This window comes from Chlorocebus sabaeus, chromosome 6, assembly GCF_047675955.1.
Source record: "Chlorocebus sabaeus isolate Y175 chromosome 6, mChlSab1.0.hap1, whole genome shotgun sequence".
Classification (NCBI taxonomy): Eukaryota; Metazoa; Chordata; class Mammalia; order Primates; family Cercopithecidae; genus Chlorocebus; species Chlorocebus sabaeus.
In genome coordinates, this window is record NC_132909.1 from 47804954 (window position 1) to 47823996 (window position 19043).

Here is a 19043-nt window from a genome sequence, read left to right on the forward strand (position 1 = left end):
ACTCGGAGGTCTTGCAATTGACATCAGCTGTTGCTGGGGCTGTGGACTAGGGCAACTACATAGTCTCTCCGTGTGGCTCGGGTTTCCTTCCAGCAATGGTGGCCTTGGGGTAGTCAGACTTCTTAGACAGCCACCCAGGCCTCTGAAAGTGAACAAGGAAGAAGTTGCATCTCTTCTGACCCAGCCTCGGGTGTCATGCTGTGTCACTTCTGCCACCAGATTCAAGGAAAGTGGACACAGGCTATACCTCTCTACATGGGAGGCAAGTCAAGGTGACCTTGTACAAATGGATGTAGGGTGGAAGATATTGTGGCCATCTGGGAAAATATAACCTGCCTTAGCCCTACATTTCATTCTCCATATATTACCCACAGTGGACTTAAAACTGAAATCAGATTATGGCACCATCCTGCTGAATAGTGTTCCTGTGACTGCTCACCCCACCTAGATTCCCACCATGGTCTAACAAGACTTCCAGCCTTGTCTCTTTGGCTGCCCATTCACTCACCATGGCCTCCTTTCTGGTTCTCCTTCACATCAAGCTGTTTCTGCCTCAGGTCCTTTGCACACACGGTTCCTTCTGCCTGGGAAGCCCTTGTTCTTCTGAGGCTACCTCTGTCTCATCCTGTAGGTCCAATGGCACCTTCTAGGGAGGCCCTTTCTGTCCACCACCTCTGTATAGTCAGTATCACATCACTCAGTTTCCTTTCTTCTAACACTTGCTACAACTTGAATTTAACAGTCCCAGTGGTTTGTTCTAGTTTATCTGCCTCCTTGTCCAGACTGGGGCTCCACCAAGTGATCAGGTGATGCTTATCTATGTTGTTCACTGCTGAATATTCAGGTAGGAGATCAGATGTCAGGTGATGGAGGTCTGTATAGGAGGGGGTGTCCAAGAGGCCTGGACCAGTAGGCTATGTGTGTTTGGTTTTAATGTGTCTTGGTGTGAAGTTTTTGGCCATTGTTTCATCAAATATTATTATTATTATTATTCGAGATGGAGTCTCACTGTGTCACCCAGGCTGGAGTGCAGAGGCGTGATCTTGGCTCACTGCAACTTCTGCCTTCTGGGTTCAAGTGATTGTCCTGCCTGCCTCAACCTACCAAGTAGGTGGGGTTACAGGTGCCTGCCACCATGCCCGGCTAATTTTTGTATTTTTAGTAGAGATGGTTTTTCGCCATGTTGGCCAGGCTGGTCTCAAACTTCTGACCTCAGGTGATCTGCCCGCCTCAGCCTCTCAAAGTGCTGGGATTACAGGCATGAACCACCATTCCTGGCCTCATCAAATATTCTTTCTGCTCCTTTCACTTCTCTCCTTCTGGGACTCTCATTATGCATATATTGGTATACTGCTTATACTACTGTTGACATACAGTTCTCCTAGGTGCTGTTCACTTCTCTTGGATGTGTGTGTTTGGGGGGCATCAGTCTGTAAAAGGGTGGAGTGCACCCTCCTCCCTAAGAGATCCCTGTGCGGATGCCTTTGAGGCAGCTGTTGACAGTGGGGAAAGAAGTCAGGGGTCAAGACAATACCTCTTTATAAGTTGAGGGCAGAGGCTGCAGGACTAAGGTCCCAATGGGGTACTTCAGAGTCTCAGAGGAGCTGGGGTCTGACATGGGAGTGAGAGCAACCCTTAGCCCCACCCATGTGACACCCACATACCACATAAATATTTATTATTATTATTTTTTGTAAATCTTTTTGCGTTTTGTACTTTTCCTGTTGTCTTTATTTGCCTGCATGTAGCCTATTTAATTCACCATTGGCTCTGATTCTTTCTTAGCAATCAGAAATCTTCATAAGTGAGAACAGATTATCTGCAAATTGTATGTAATGAAATGGTTATGAATTTTAAGTTTCACAATGATGTTTGTACGCTTATTCTTGTGGATTTTGCTAGTTGCTGTACAGATTTTAGAGCCTGTATGTGTACCTCTTCCCTTCCCTTCTTTTCCCTTCCTTTCCCTTTTTTTGAGACACAGTCTTGCTTTGTCACCCAGGCTGGAATGCAGTGGCACGATCTGGGCTCACTGCAACCTCTGACTCCCTGGTTTAAATGATGCTCCTGCCTCAGCCTCCTGAGTAGCTGGGATTACAGGCATGCACCACTACGCCCAGCTAATTTTTGTATTTTTAGTAGAGACGGGGTTTCACCCTGTTGGCCAGGATGGTCTCGATTTCCTGACCTTGTGATCCATCCACCTTGGCCTCCCAAAGTGCTGAGATTACAGGGGTGAGCCACTGTGCCTAGCCCATTTTCTTTTCTTTTAAAAAAATTTATTTTCATGACTGGGCACAGTGGCTCATGCCTGTAATCCCAGCACTTTAGGAGGCCAAGGCGGGTGGATCATGAGGTCAGGAGTTCAAGACTAGTCTGGCCAAGATGGTGAAACCCTGTCTCTACTAAAAATATAAAAATTAGCTAGGCATGGTGGCAGGCACCTGTAATCCCAGCTACTCAGGAGGCTGAGGCAGGAGAATCGCTTGAACCTGGAGGGTCAAGGTTGGAGTGAGCCGAGATCATGCCACTGCACTGCAGCCTGGGCGACTGAGTAAGACTCTGTCTCAAATTTTTTAAAAAAATTATTTTCATGCTATTTTTATTTACTTTATTATTATTATTTTATTTTACTTATTTTTCTTGCTCTGTTGTTCAGGCTGGAGTGCAGTGGCACTACCACAACTCACTGGACCCTCAACCTCCTAGGCTCAAGTGATATTTCTGCCTCAGCCTCCCAAGCAACTGGAACTACAGGCATGTGCCACCATACCACGCTGATTTTTCTATTTTTTTGTGGAGATAGGGTCTCATCATGTTGCCCAGACTGTTCTCAAGCCTCTGGGTTCAAGTGATCTTCCCACTTTGGCCTCCCAAGTGGCTGGGATTATAGGTGTGAGCCACCATGCTTGGCCTTATTATTTTTAGAGACATGATCTCCCTCTGTCACCTAGGCTGGGGTGCATTGGTGTGATCATAGCTCACTGCAGACTTGAACTTCTGGGTTCAAGCAATCCTCTTGCCTCAGCCTCCTGAGTAGCTAGGCCTATAGGCATGCACTGCCATACCCAGCTAACTTAAAAAATTTTTTTTTTTGTAGAGACAGGATCTTGCTCTATTGCCCAGGCTGGTCTCCAACTCCTGACCTCAAGCGATCCTTCCTCCTTGACCTCTCAAAGTGCTGGGATTACAGGTATGAGCCACTGCACCTGGCCATGTGTGTATTTTCTTTCCCCTAAATGTTCTCACTGGCTGCAGGCCTGATGTGCTGTGCTTTTCGTACCTGGTGGGTTAACCAGCCCCAGATACGTATAGACCAATTAGTTGAAAGACCAAAAGACCATTTCCTGCCAGGTTTGGGCAGAGCTCAGCACCTCTGTGGTAGTCAAGGAGAGTTGATGGATAAATACCCTAGCTCCCTCACCCTTGTGTGGGATGATTGAGGTTCATGTTCTACACTGACCCCTAGTGTTCGCCTACGGGATTGAGCTCCAGCTGCCCACTGTAGAAACCTACTTATCAATATACTCTTTGCTGACTTCCTTCCCTTCCCTCTCCCACATATCCACCCCACTTACAGTATTTCCTGTTTATTTCCTAAATACTTGAATCCTTGTCTCAGGGTTGGGTTCTGGCAGACTCCAAACGCAGACATTCTCTCTAGGCCTCTGATGTGCAAAAGGAAGAATACATTAGGCTGTTTTCAAGGCTATGGGCATGGGGCGTGGTTCCGTGGGGTTACATCTCCATTCTACCAGCTCCCTGCCGTGCTCAGTTCCTGGGGAATGGGAGATAGAGAAGATTTTGGGGAGCAGGTCCCAAGCTTCCTCCACCCGCTGTGGTCATTCCCATTTGTTTCCACACCTGAGGCTTGCTTCTATCTGGCATCTTCCAGAAGAAAGTGAACACCTCAGCCTGCCTAGGCCTCCCTGGCTGGAAGTCAGACTCAGAGGAACCAGAAAAGAGGTGGCTGCCCAGAGATATCCATCAGAGTAGCATTCAGGAGCTGGAGGGAGAGGGGGATGATTGTATATAATGAAATGGTTATGAATTCTGTTACCATAAAGCAACTTCCTGAGGCAGAGCACAGTCTCACCTGGGTGACAGTGGTACAGCATTGCTTGACCAGAGCCTCCCACTGACCCTTGGAAAAGTCTGGCCAGACAGCTATAGAGCTGAAACTGAGGTGCAGGAGGGTCCCTAGTTGCTCCATGCCACCTCCAGAGTGGTCTCTGTTTATCAGCTGCAAGGCTGTGGAATTTTCCTGCTGGCTAGGCCCCTGCACAGCCTCGGGGATAGACTCAGCAACTGGCCACCTGCAGCCATGCCAAGAGCTCTCCCAGCTGGACATGGTGGTTCACACCTGTAGTCTCAGCTGTTCCAGAGGCTGAGGCAGGAATATCACTTGAGCCTAGGAGTTTGAGGCTGCAGTGAGCTATGACTGTACCACTGTCTGGGCAACAGAGTGAGACTCTCTCTCTCTCTCTCTCTCTCTTTTTTTTTCTTGAGATGGGGTTTCACTCTTGTTGCCCAGGCTGAAGTGCAGTGGCACGGTCTCGGCTCGCTGCAACCTCTGCCTCCCAGATTCAAGCGATTCTCCCGCCTCAGCCTCTTGAGTAGCTGGGATTATAGGCGCGCGCCACCACACCCGGCTAGTTTTTGTATTTTTAGTAGAACTCCTAACCTCAAGTGATCCACCCTCCTTGGCCTCCCAAAGTGTTGGGATTACAGGTGTGAGCCACCGTGCCCAGCTAAGGCCCTGTCTCTTAAAGCTTATCTGATGTCTAACTCCCAGGCCTGGGTTGCTGGTGTGGACCCTCTAGACTTTACAGGCTGGGTGTACCAGAGGAAGCAGGAGCAGCCTGCAGAGAGGTGGCTGATCAGGGGAGGACAGGTGGCTGGGTGGGCAGGGCTTTGACAGAAACCCCGCATCATCCTTAGCTCCTGCCTCTTTCCTCCCATGCTTCTGGGCTCTCCTGCACATTCCAAAGTAAAGTCTGGCCCTTGTCTGGCTCCTGAAGAGTTTGCCTTCAAGCTGGTGGAGTATCCTGTGTGATGAGAGTCTCTTTGTATACCTGGAGGTCACGCCAGAGAGTTTATGCCAAAAATGTGTTTTACAGCGGAGGCGTTGGGCCTCGCTGAATCAGTTTGACCTCTGGAGGGGCTTGAGGCTGAGTAGCGAAGGTCAGTCACACAAATGGGCAGCCATATCTATGTGGCTGTTATGGGCTAAATCAAGCTTGTTTAACCTGCCACCCACAGGCCGCATGTGGCCCAGGAAGGCTTTGAATGTGACCCAACATGAATTCGTAAACTTTCTTAAAACACTATGAGTTTTTCTTTTTCTTTTTTGCGATTTTTAACTCATCGGCTATTGTTAGTGTTAGTGTATTTTATGTGTGGCCTAAGACAATTCATCTTCCAGTGTGGTCCAGGGAAGCAGAAAGATTGGACACCCGTGGGCTAAATTATGTTCCCTTTAGTCCCTTGCCAAATTCCTATGTTGAAGTCTTAACTCCCAGTCCCTTAGAATGTGACTGTATTTGGAGCTAGAGTCTTCTCTTCCTCCTTGGCCTCCCAAAGTGCTGGGATTACAGGTGTGAGCCACTGCTCCTGGCCATGTATGTATTTTTCTTCCTTTCTTCCTTTCTCCCTTTTCCTTTCTCCCTTTCCCCTTTCTCCTTTCTCCTTTCCTTTCCTTTCCTTTATTTCTTTTTTCTATTTTTTTTTTCAGGGTCTCTCTCTGTCGCCCAGGCTGGAGTGCAGTGGTGCGATCTCAGCTCACTGCAACCTCCACCTCCCAGACTCAAGTGATTCTCCTGCCTCAGCCTCCCGGGTAGCTGTGATTACAGGCCCGTGCTACCACGCCCAGCTCATTTTTGTATTTGTGGTAGAGACAGGGTTTCACCATATTGGCCAGGCTGGTCTTGAACTCCTGACCTCAAGTGATCCCCCGACCTTGGCCTCCCAAAGTGCTGGGATTGCAGGTGTGAGCCACCACACCTAGCCCCCCATGTGTGTATTTTTCTTCTCCCAATTTTCTTTCTCGTCGACTGCAGGCCTGAAGCGCCGTGCTTTTGGTACCTGGTGGGTTAACCAGCCCCAGGCACATACAGACCAATTCGTTGAAAGACCAAATGCAGGTGCAGGGACTGGTTAGGTTTGGGCAGAGCTCAGCGCTTCTGTGGCAGTCAAGGGGAGTTGGTGGATAAACACCCCGGAGCTAGAGACAGAGGTAATTACGTTAAAATGACATCTTTAGGGTGGGTCCTAATCCAGTAGGACTGGTGCCTTACGAGTAGAGGAAGTTTGGACACAGATGTGTGCACACATAGAAGGAAGACAGTGTGAAGTCTCAGGGAATAGACAGCCACTTCCAGGGCCTGGAGAGAAGCCGCAGAACAACCCTGCCAATGATCTTGAACTTGACCTTGAACTTCCAGCCTCCAGAACTATGAGAAAATAAATTTCTGTTGTTTAAGCCTCCCAGGCTGTGGTCTTTTGTTATGGTAGTCCCAGGACACTAGTAGTCCTCCATTACCTGCAGGGAACATGTTCCAAGACGCCTGGGAGATTCCTGAAACCGTGGGTAGTACTGAACCCTAGCTATACTGTTTTGTTGATCTCATAACTGCCAAGGCTAGTAAGGGACTAACGGGTGGGGTGTTTACAGCGTAGATGGGCCAAACAAAGGGATGATTGACATCCCGGCTGGGATGGAGTGGAATAGTGCAAGATTTCATCACACTACTCAGAATGGCATGCAATTTAAAATGTATGAATTGGCCGGGCGCGGTGGCTCACGCCTGTAATCCCAGCACTTTGGGAGGCCGAGGCGGGCGGATCACAAGGTCAGGAGATCGAGACCATGGTGAAACCCCGTCTCTACTAAAAATACAAAAAATTAGCCGGGCGCAGTGGCGGGCGCCTGTAGTCCCAGCTACTCGGGAGGCTGAGGCAGGAGAATGGCGTGAGCCCGGAAGGCGGAGCTTGCAGTGAGCCGAGATTGCGCCACTGCACTCCAGCCTGGGCGACAGAGCGAGACTCCGTCTCAAAAAAAAAAAAAAAAAAAAAATGTATGAATTGTGGCTGGGCACAGTGGCTCATGCCTGTAATCCCAGCACTTGGGAGGCTGAGGTGGGCAAATCACCTGAGGTCAGGAGTGAGACCGGCCTGACCAACATGGTAAAACCCCATCTCTACTAAAAATGCAAAAATGTAGCTGGTGTGGTGGCGGGCACCTGTAGTCCCAGCTGCTCGGGAGGCTGAGGAAGGAGAATTGCTTGAACCCAGGAGGCGGAGGTTGCAGTGAGCCAAGATCGTGCCAGTACACTCCCGCCTGGGCGACAGAGTGAGACTGTCTCAAAACCCAAAACCAAAAACTTACGAATTGCTAGCACAACAGGGTGACTGTAGTCAAAAGTAATTTAATTGTACATTTGAAAATAACTTACAGAGTATAATCAGATTGTTTGTAACACAAAGGATAAATGCTTGAGGGGATGGATACCCAATTTACCCTGATGTGTGCATGCCTGTATCAAAATATGACATGTTATTCATAAATATGTACACCTACTATTTACCCACAAAAAAACTTACACATTGTTTTTTTCTTTCTCTCTCTCTCTCTCTTTTATTTTTTTTTTTGAGACGGAGTCTCGCTCTGTCGCCCAGGCTGGAGTGCAGTGGTGTGATCTCAGCTCACTGCAAGCTCTGCCTCCTAGGGTCATGCCATTCTCCTGCCTCAGCCTCCTGAGTAGCTGGGACTACAGGTGCCCGCCACCACGCCCAGGTAATTTTTTTTTGTGTTTTTAGTAGAAATGGGGTTTCACCATGTTAGCCAGGATGGTCTTGATCTCCTGACCTTGTCAACCGCCTGCCTTGACCTCCCAAAGTGCTGGGATTACAGGTGTGAGCCACCGCACCCGGCCCAAAGTGTTTATTTCTCAAATTTTCCATTTAGTATTTTTGAACTGCTGTTGACAGTGGGTAACTGAAACCTCACGAAGAAGGGGGAACTATTGTAATACAGTGGCCAACCTCCGATAAGAACCCAGAACACTTCCCAGCACTTTGGGAGGCCGAGGCGGGTGGATCACGAGGTCAGGAGTTCAAGATCAGCCTGGCCAAGATGGTGAAACCCCGTCTCTACTAAAAATACAAAAAATGAGCAGGGCATGGTGGTGGGTGCCTGTAATCCCAGCTACGTGGGAGGCTGAGGCAGAGAACTGCTTGAACCTGGGAGGCAGATGTTGCAGTGAGCCGAGATTGCACCACTGCACTCCAGCCTGGGTGACAGAGAGAGACCCCGTCTTAAAAAAAAAAAAAGCCCAGAACACCAAGGCTTGGGTCAGCTCCTCTGGTTAGCAACACTCTGCACCTGTTGTTACACATTGTGGCAGTGAGAATTAAGTATTGTCTGCACAACTCCACCGGGAGGAAACAGCTGGAAGCTCATGCCTGGTGTCTTCTAGATGCTGCTCTATCTGCCTTTTACCTTTGCAGATTTTTTTTTTTTTTAATGGGAGCCAGGCATGGTGGCTTACACTTGTAATCCCATTGCTTTGGGAGGCCAAGGAGGGAGGATCGCTTGAGCCCAGGAGGCAGAAATTGTAGTGAGCTGTGCTCACACCATTGCATCCCAGCCTGGGTGACAGAACCAGATGCTGTCTCAAAAAAAAAGGGGTCTTGCTCTGCTGCCCCATCTGGAGTGCAGTGGTGCAATTCTAGCTCACTGTAGCCTTGAACTCCTAGGTTTGAGTGATCCTCTGACTTCAGCCTCCCAAGTAGCTGGGACTACAGGTATGCATCACCATGCCTGGCTAATTTTTTAAATTTTTTGTAGAGACAGGGTCTGGCCATGTTGCCCAGGCTGGTCTCGAACTTCTGGTTTCAAGTGATCCTCCCGCCTCAGCCTCTTAGGTGTTGGAATTATAGGCATAAGCCACTGTGGCTGGTCCTTTGCAGATTTTAATCGATATCTGTTTACTGCAGTAAACCATGAGTATAACACAGTTGCTGAGTTCTGTCAGTCTTTCTAGCAAATCATTAGAGGTGAGGGATGCCTTTGGGACCCCAACCACAAAGGTTTACATGAACAAAACCACCTCCATTTCCTGCCAAGTTCCTGGCAAATGGACAATTGGGAGGATTGTCCCAATCCGTCTCTGGGACCTTCAGCCCAAATCTTAGTGAATCTTTCTTACACTTTCCTGGAAGTGGCCACTCCTGCTGGCTTGTCCACCTTTCACTCCCCAGAGTCCCATACCGGGTTGCTCCCTCCTCCTGGTACAGGCTTTGAGTTGCTCCAAACTGCAGCGTGACCTTGGGCAAGTCACCAACCTGGGAGGCTACCAGCATCATGAGGGAGGGAGTGGTGGGTTTTGAGGTCACACCAGCCCGAGCTGGATTCCCCCACTCTGCCCCTGATCTGGCATGTGGCCTTGGGGTGGTCACTTTTCCTTTCTGAGCCTCAGTTCCTGAATCTCAAGATTTGCTTTGAATCATCCAATAAAATTTCACATGGAGACATGGAAGTGTTCTTGTACTTTTTTTTTTTTTTTTTGAGACAGAATCTTGTTCTGTCACCCAGGCTGGAGTGCAGTGGCACAGTCTTGGCTCACTGCAACCTCCACCTCCCAGGTTCAAGCGATTCTCCTGCCTCAGCCTTGCGTAGCTGGAACTACAGGTGCGTGCCATCACCCCTGGCTGCTTTTTGTATTTTTAGTAGAGATGGGATTTCACCATGTTGGTCAGGCTGGTCTCGAACTCCTGACCTCAGGTAATCTACCCACCTTGGCCTCCCGTAGTGCTGGGATTACAGGCGTGAGCCACTGCTCTCAGTCTGTTCTTGTACTCTTAATGCAGGCCAGGGCCGGGTACAGTGGCTCACACCTGTAATCCCAGCGCTTTGGGAGCGAAGGTGAGAGGATAGCTTGAGGCTAGGAGTTCAAGACCAGCATAGGCCACATAGTGAACCCTCGTCTGTATATATATAAAAAAAAAAATCAGTCATGTGTGGTGGTGTGTGCCTATAATTCCAGCTACTCAGGGGGGTGAGGTGGGAGGATTGCTTGAGCCCAGGAGGTCGAGGCTGTAATGAGCCATGGTCACACTACTGCACTCCAGCCTGGGCGACAGAGTGAGACCCTATCTCAAAAAAAAAAAAAAAAAAAAAATATATATATATATATATATATATAGTAAGATTGGCTCAAGCCTCTTCTAGCAAACTTGCTACGATTTCAGAGAATCTCCAGATTATTTTCTGTCTCTTGTTGCTAAATTAAGGAGTCCCACCATCTTGCTGGCGTTGCTCTGTGGGATGAGGCACTTGGCTTCTTTGATTTCAGCAGAGTCCCCAGTCCCACAGGCACCTGAGTGTGGGACAGGCATAACTGAAGGCTGGGGGTGTCAAAGGAGGAGGGCACCTCTCACTTAATCTTGACTGTAGGTATCTTTGTTCCAACCCAGTCTACTTCGGCTGCCCCATCCGGTATTCCTAAAGCCTTCCCATCACACTGCCTCCTCATTCATTCATTCAGAAAATATATTTTGTGGCTGGGTGCGGTGGCTCATGCCTATAATCCCAGCAATTTGGGAGGCCGAGGTGGGTGGATTATTTGAGGTCAAGAGTTCGAGACCAGCCTGGCCAACATGGCGAAACCCCGTCTCTACTAAAAAATAGAAAAATTAACCGGGCATGGTGGCGGGCACCTGTAGTCCCAGCCACTTGGGAGGCTGAGGCAGGAGAATCACTTGAACCCGGGAGGCGGAGGTTGCAGTGAACCGAGATCGCACTACTACACTTTAGCCTAGGCGACAGAGTGAGACTTCGTCTCAAAAAAGAAAATAAAATAGAATAAAAAAGGTTTTTGTTTGTTTGTTTGTTTTTCTGAGACAGGGTCTTGCTCTGTCACCCAGGCTGGAGTGCAGTGTCATGATTGTGGGTCACTGCAACCTTTGCCTCCCGGGTTCAAGCGATTCTCCTGCCTCAGCCTCCTGAGTAGCTGGGATTACAGGCGCGTGCCACCATGCCTGGCTGATTTTTGTATTTTTAGTAGGGATGGGGTTTCACCATGTTGGCCAGGCTGGTCTTGAACTCCCGACTTCAGGTGATTGCCCGCTTTGACCTCCCAAAGTGCTGGGATTACAGGGGTGAGGCACCGTGCCCAGCCAGAAAATATACGTTGAGTGACTACCATACTAATCATAGGGGCACAGAGGTGCAAAGATAAACAAGATAACAGTTTCAGCCCCCAGTTCCCAGCTCAGTCAAATGGGTGAAACAGACATTAATCAAAGGACTACATAAACTAATATAAAACCACTGCAGTGATGAGGCTGGGTACAGCAGCTGACACCTATAATCCCAGCACTTTGGGAGGCTGAGGCAGGTGGATCACTTGAGGCCAGGAATTTGAGACCAGCCTGGCAAACATGATGAACCCCGTTTCTACTAAAAATACAAAAAATCAGCCGGGCGTGGTGGCGCGTGCCTGTAATCCCAACTACTCGGGAGGCTGAGGCAGGAGAATCATTTGAACCCAGGAGGTGGGGGTTACAATGAGCTGAGATCGCTCCGCTGTACTCCAGATTGGGACACAGAGCAAGACTCTGTCTCAAAACAAAACAAAACACCCCAAGAAACCACTGCAGTGATAAAGAGGTCACTGTTGATGAGAGTGACGTTGAGAGAGGGGATAGTGAGTGTAACATTAGGGCAACTGATGTAGCTGGACAAGCGATGGGGGTTAGGGGAGGCTTCCTTGAGGAAGTGAAGTTTGTGCTGAAATCTCAATGCCAAGCAGGAATTTACTCGGAGGGGTTGGGAAAAGGGAACAGCATTTGCAAAGGTCCTGTGGCACCTCATCTTCTGATGGTTTTCAGCCCACTTCACCTCTCACTTTTTGGTCTTTCTTTGTCCCCTTAACTCTTGTCACTTCCATCCATCTATACCAGGGTTGGCAACCTATGACCCATAGGCCAAATTCAGCCCTTGAGATAATAACAGTTTTGCATTTATTTTTATTTTATTGTATTTGTTAGTGTTTTAGAGATAGTGGTCTTACTCTGTCCCCCAGGCTGGAGTGCAGTGGTGCAATCATAGCTCACTGCAGCCTTGATCTCCTGGGCTTAAGTGATCCTCCTTCCTCAGCCTCCTGAGTAGCTGAGACTACAGGCATGCACCACCACGTCCAGCTAATTTTAAAATTTTTGTAGAGATGGGGGTCTCACTATGTTGCCCAGTCCGGCCTCAAACTCCTGGCTTCAAGCAATCCTCCTTCTTTGACCTCTCAAAGTGCTGGGATTACAGGCATGAGTGAATGCACCTGGCCTAGAGTAGTTTTAAAACTAGTTTTAAAAAAAGTAGTTTAACATTTTTTTTTTTTTTTTTTTTTTTTTTTTTTGAGACGGAGTCTTGCTCTGTAGCCCGGGCTGGAGTGCGGTGGCCGGATCTCAGCTCACTGCAAGCTCCGCCTCCCGGGTTCACGCCATTCTCCTGCCTCAGCCTCCGGAGTAGCTGGGACTACAGGCGCCCGCCACCTCGCCCGGCTAGTTTTTTGTATTTTTAGTAGAGACGGGGTTTCACCGTGTTAGCCAGGATGGTCTCGATCTCCTGACCTCGTGATCCACCCGTCTCGGCCTCCCTAAGTGCTGGGATTACAGGCTTGAGCCACCGCGCCCGGCCAGTTTAACATTTTTAAAGTGGTTGAAAACAAGCCCAAAGGTACATTGTATGACATGTACTAGGATATGAAATGGAAGCTTCTGTGTTTATAAATAAAGTTTTATTGGAACACAGCCAAGCCCATTCCTTGATGTCTCATCTATGGCTGCTTTCACCAGACAGCAGCAGAGTTCAGTCATTGCAACGGAGATGGTAAGGTCCCTAAAGCTGACGATATTGACGACCTGGACTTTGACAGAAAAAGTTTGTTGACTCCAGATCTATGGCGTGGATCTCTGGCGGGTTCGTTCTGAAGCACAGTCCCCCCTCCCCCATCCTCCTTAAACCTTGTCATGGTCCCACTCGCCGTGGTCCACAGACCGTGTGACTCCCAGTGCCCTCCACGGGCCCCCTGCAAACCCGGCTCCCCTGTCACTCTGGGCTCAGGTCACACCAGTCTCCGTGATTTCTTTGAACGACACAGGATCCTTCTCATCATGGAAACGTTCCTCCTGTTGTTCCCTTCCAGGGGGAGAGTAAACCTACGGGCCATGGAACTGGGCCAGTTCACAGCTAGAATACAAGTTTCTGGGGCGGAGGGGGGCGGGGGAAGTTTTAAATCCAATTTGTGAAATGGCATTATTGCCACCTAGTGGCCACTTCTATAACTGTAGTTTTCAGAGCTTTTAGGGTTGTTGGGAAGGTTCCCTCCTGGACATAGTGGCTAGAGCGTCACCCCAGATCTGGATCTCCTGTATCTCTGAACCTAAAGCCTATTTGGGTCCCGGTTATCTACAGGAGATCCCCATCTAGCCCAGTGATGCTCAAACTTTTAAATTACATTTTTCTTTTTTTCTTTTTTGAGACGGAGTCTCGCTCTGTCACCCAGGCTAGAGTACAGTGGCGCCATCTCGGCTCACTGCAAGCTCCGCCTCCCGGGTTCACGCCATTCTCCCGCCTCAGCCTCCCGTGTAGCTGGGACTACAGGCGCCCGCCACCTCGCCCGGCTAATTTTTTGTATTTTTAGTAGAGACGGGGTTTCACCGTGTTAGCCAGGATGTTCTCGATGTCCTGACCTCGTGATCCGCCCACCTCGGCCTCCCAAAGTGCTCGGATTACAGGCTTGAGCCACCGCACCCAGCCTAATTTGTGTATTTTTGGTAGAGATGGAGTTTCACCATGTTGGCCAGGATAGTCTCGATTTCCTGACCTTGTGCTCTGCCTGCCTCGGCCTCCCAAAGTACTGGGAATATAGGCGTGAGCCACCGTGCCCGGCCTGCCATTACCTTCAATGTCAAAACCGCAATTTCTTCTGCACCTACCTTGTAGGGCTGTTGTTTAACATTTATTGAGATTGTGCACATAAAGAAGTTAGCATTGTTCAGATAATAAATCTCGGTTGTCATCATCATTATTGTCATCATGCTGAAATCCATGCAATTTAAATCCTTCATCCTTTTCTCCAGTTCTAGCCCAGGGTCCCTTGACCAGAACACATGGTGAATCGTAAACTTGAGAGGATGTACTGGGTCACAGTCTTTGTAGGCTGCTGACATTTCTTAAACTAACGGTATTTGTTTTCTAGGGTTTTTTTTTTTTTGAGACAGAGTCTGGCTCTGTCGCCCAGGCTGGAGTGCAGTGGCCGGATCTCAGCTCACAGCAAGCTCCGCCTCCCGGGTTCACGCCATTCTCCTGCCTCAGCCTCCCGAGTAGCTGGGACTACAGGCGCCCGCCACCTTGCCGGGCTAGTTTTTTGTAGTTTTAGTAGAGACGGGGTTTCACTGTGTTCGCCAGGATGGTCTCGATCTCCTGACCTCGTGATCCACCCCTCTCGGCCTCCCAAAGTGCTGGGATTACAGACTTGAGTCACCGCGCCCGGCCTTGTTTTCTAGGGATGTTTTAACAAAGTACCACAAATCAGGCCGAGTGTAGTGGTTCACACCTGCAATCCCAACACTTTGGGAAGGCGAGGAGGGCAGATCGCTTGAGGCCAGGAGTTTGAGACCAGCCTGGGCAACATAGTGAGACCGTTTCTCTGCAAATATATATATATAGCTGGTTGCAGTGGCATGGGCCTGTAGTCCCAACTGCTCAGGAGGAGAGGCAGGAGGATTGCTTGAGCCCAGGAGTTTGAGGTGAGGTTGCACTTTAGATATGATTGCACCACTGTACTCCAGCCTGGGTGACACAGTAGATCCTGTCTGTCTCTAAAAGAAAAAAAAAAAAAATTAAAAAAGTACAATCAACTAGGTGACTTAAACAATAGAAATTTATTGTCTTACAGTTCTGGAGGTTAGGAGTCCAAGATCAAGGTGTCAGGCCGGTTGCAGTGGCTCACGCCTGTAATCCCAGCACTTTGGGAGGCCGAGGCGGGCAGATCACTGCAGTCCAGCAGTTTGAGACCATTCTGGCCAACATGGTGAAATCCCATCTCTACTAAAAATACAAAATTAGCTGGGCGTGGTGGTGGGCGCCTGTAATCCCAGCTACTTGGGAGGCTGAGGCAGGAGAATTGCTTGAACCTGGGAGGTGGAGGTTGCAGTGAGCCAAGATGGTGCCACTGCATCCAGTCGGGATGACAGAGCAAGACTCCATCTCAAAAAAAAAAAAAAAAAGAAAAGAAAAGTAAAAGATCAGGTGTCAGCGGCTTCGATTCGATTCCTTGGTTGCTTCTGAGGGCTGAGAGGCAGAGCCTGTTCCACACCTCTCCTGGCTTCTGGTGGTTTGCAGGCAGTCCCTGGCATTCGTTGGCTTGTAGGAGCATCACCACAATCTCTGCCTCCATCTTCACATGGCATTCTCCCTGTGTGTGGGTGCCCATGGCCAAATCTCCTCTTTTCATAAGGACACCAGTCATATCGGATTAGGGACGACCCTAATGACCTTACTGTAATATAATGACCTCTGTAAACACCCTATCTTCAAATATGGTCACATTCTGAGGTCCTTGGGGTTAGGACTTCAACATATCTTTTTTTATTTTACTATTATCATTACTTTTACAGGCAGGGCCTCGCTCTGTTGCCCAGGCTGGAGTGCAGTGGCAGGAACATAGCTCACTGCAGCCTCGAAGTCCTTGGCTCAAGAGATCCTCCTGCCTCAGCCCCCCAAGCAACTAAGACGACAGGTGCACACCACCACACCCAGGTAATTTTTTCCTTTTTCCTTTTTATTTTTTGTAATGATGAGATCTCACTATGTTGTTCAGGCTGGTCCTGAACTCCTGGCTTCAAGTGATTCTCCCTGCTCAACCTCCCAAAGGGCTAGGGTTTACAGGTGTGAGCCACTGTGCCTGGCCTCCCCTGTATCTTTTTTGGGAGCCACAGTTCGACCCATAACACTAACTTTTTAAGTGACCTGGGCCACCTGATCTGCTGTGGCTGACCCTGTGTGTAGAATCGTACTGGATTCAGGGTCAGGTGATGGATGTCACAGGAAACACATAGATTTTGGAGCTAGGCTAGGGTCTGTGTTCCCAAACTACGACTGATGGAGCGTCTGCATCAGAGTCCTCTTGACTGGGGGTTGTGGGGAGACAGGAAGCCCGTTGAGAATTGAGAAAGCAAGCCCCAACCATAGTCATAGCTACAAGTGGAGGTCTCAAGATCCCCCAGGAGGCTGAGGCTTGCTGGCCAACTAAGCGAACAGCACGTGAGCTAATCTCACTTGCAAATATTTTCATAGTTCTTCCACAACACTTAGGAGACACTGGCTAATACATGGGCTATCTGTGTCTATCTATCTATCTATCTATCTATTTTTCCACCTATCTACCTACCTATCTCCTCTATATCTATCTCTCTGTCTATCTATCTATCTACCTTTCTATTATCTCTCTATCGATCAATTGATTGATCTATCGATCAGTCAACCAACCTACCTACCTACTTACCTATCTCATCTGTCTATCTATCTATCTATCTATCTATCTATCTATCTATCTAATCTATCTATCAATCAATCATCTATCTGTCTATCGATTGACTGATCTATCGATCGGTTGACCTACCTACCTACCTACTTACCTACCTATCTCATCTATCTATCTATCTATCTATCTATCTATCTATCTATCTATCTATCTATCTATCTTCTATCTATCTTCTATCATCTATCTATCTATCTATCTATCTATCTATCTATCTATCTATCTATCTATGAATGATAGATCTTGCTCAGTTTCCCAAGCTGCTGAAGTGCAATGGTGCATTCATAGCTCACTGCAACCTTGAACTCCTGCGCTCAAATGATCCGCCTGCCTCAGCCTCCTGAATAGCTGAGACTACAGGTGTGCACCACCATGGCTTGCTAAAGTGATTTTTTTGTGTGTGTGTGAAGATAGGGTCTCTGTATGTTGCCCAGGCTGGTCTCAAATTCCTGGCCTCAAGCGATCCTTCCACCTTGGCCTCCCAAAATGCTGGGATCACAGGCTTGAGCCTCCACACCTGGCCTTTGTCAATACTAAAATGAGTGTAGCTACAACTCTTGTTTTCAATACTCTTATCCACATAGCAATCCTAAAAGCCTGATCCCCCGGGGGGGGGGCGCTAATTTCAGGTCACTTTGATCCTTCCTATTCTGATCTTTATGGGGAAGATAAATCCTGGGGAAAATGCACACCTTTCCTTTGGGTGCTCGTACACTTTGTTCATCTCTTTATGACACATTTACCATGTTGTACTGGAAGGGTTTATTCCGTGTCTCTATTCCCAGCTAGACTCTGAACTCCTCGAGGGTAGGGGATGGGATGCATCTCTCGGTCCCTAGCACCCAGCAGTGATCCTGGAACATGATAAACATCCAAAAACTGTTCTGGCCTAGGACAGGGGATGGCCACTTTGCCGATGAGCTTCCCCAGGGCTGCCTTCACGTCCTTGTTCTGTAGGCTGTAGATAAAGGGGTTGAGCATGGGGATGACTACCCCACACATTAGGGTGGCTGCCTTGTCCTTCTGGGAGGAGCTGGGGGATGTGGGCTGTAAGTACATAGCAAAGATGGTCCCATAGAACAGTGACACCACAGTGAGATGTGAGCCACACGTGGAGAAGGCTTTCCACTTGCCCCGAGCCGAAGGGATCTTAAAGACTGTCCAGAAAATGCGGATGTACGAGAGGAGGATGCAGGAGAGTGGGCTGGTGCCCATGACAATGCCGGAAGCAAAGATCATCAGCTCGTTGGTGTGTGTGTCCGAGCAGGAGAGCTTCAGCAGGGGCATGAGGTCACAGAAGTGGGAGATTTCGGAGCCGGCGCAGAAGGTCAGTTGAACCATGAGGCAGGTGTGTATGAGAGACTGGAGGTTGGTGATCACCCACGATACCCCCAGCAGCAACCCACAGACACGAGGGCACATGAGAACCAAGTAACGCAGCAGATGGACAATGGCCACGAAGCGGTCGATGGCCATTACTGCCAGGAGAAAGCTGTCCATGGTCCCAAACAGGTGGAAGGCGTACATCTGGGTGAGGCAGCCCGCAAAGGTGATGGCTCTGCTCTGAGTCTGGATGTTCACTAGCATCTTGGGGATGGTGGTGGAGGATAATAGGATGTCAACAAGTGAGAGGTTGAAGAGGAAGAAGTACATGGGCGTGTGGAGGTGAGAGTCTGTGATGATGGCCAGGATAATGAGGACATTTCCAATGATGGTGACCAGGTATGTGGAGAGGAACATTGTGAAGAGGAGGGTCTGATGCTCTGGCTTTTCTGAGAGTCCCTGAAGAAAGAATTCTGAGATTTCGGTTTGGTTTTCTGGTTCCATGTATGGTCGTTGTCTAGTGGGAACAAAAAGGGAGAAAAACCACACAGAGCCGGGGGTCAGAGATGCCAATTCTGGTCCCAGCTTCCCACGGAAACCTATACTGTTCTGTGAAAATGCCATCAAATCCATCCAATTCCTTTGTGTTCGTTTATCCTCAAGCCATCTTCAGTGGGCTTCTGTTGCTCCTCAAGCCAAGTCCTTCATGCCTGAGACAGTCAGGGTGTCAAGGATCCAACAGAGTCGCTCATAGTCAACGTGGATGTTCTCTATAAACACTTTTGCTTCCTTCAGTGGAGCAAAGCTTCATAGAAAACAAAACGAAATGGCCCACGCCTGTAATCCCAGCACTTTGGGAGGCTGAGGCGGGCAGATTGCTTGAGGTCAGGAGTTCGAGACCAGCCTGGCCAACATGGTGAATCCCCGTCTCTATAAAAATACAAAAAAATTACTCAGGCGTGGTGGTGGGCGCCTGTAATACCAGCTACTCTAGAGGCTGAGGCAGGTGAATAGCTTGAACCCGGGAGGCAAAGTTTGCAGTGAGCCAAGATTGTGCCACTGCGCTCTAGCCTGGGCTACAGAACAAGACTCTGTCTCAAACAAAACACAAAAAACAAA

At 48.8% G+C, this 19043-nt stretch overlaps 1 protein-coding gene across 1 annotated transcript; it reads right to left on the reverse strand.

The window, feature by feature from the left end:
• Positions 1 to 17363: 17363 nt before the first annotated feature.
• Positions 17364 to 18672, reverse strand: OR1I1 (olfactory receptor family 1 subfamily I member 1). Its single transcript, XM_007995564.3, has one exon. It carries the CDS (start codon positions 18555 to 18557, stop codon positions 17364 to 17366), a length of 1194 nt encoding a protein of 397 aa, XP_007993755.3. The 5' UTR covers positions 18558 to 18672.
• Between the last annotated feature and the right edge of the window lie 371 nt (positions 18673 to 19043).

What these genes read in the sequence shown, in the direction of transcription:
- OR1I1 (XM_007995564.3), bottom strand. Translation starts at nt 18,557, where the DNA reads ATGGATTTGATGGCATTTTCACAGAACAGTATAGGTTTCCGTGGGAAG.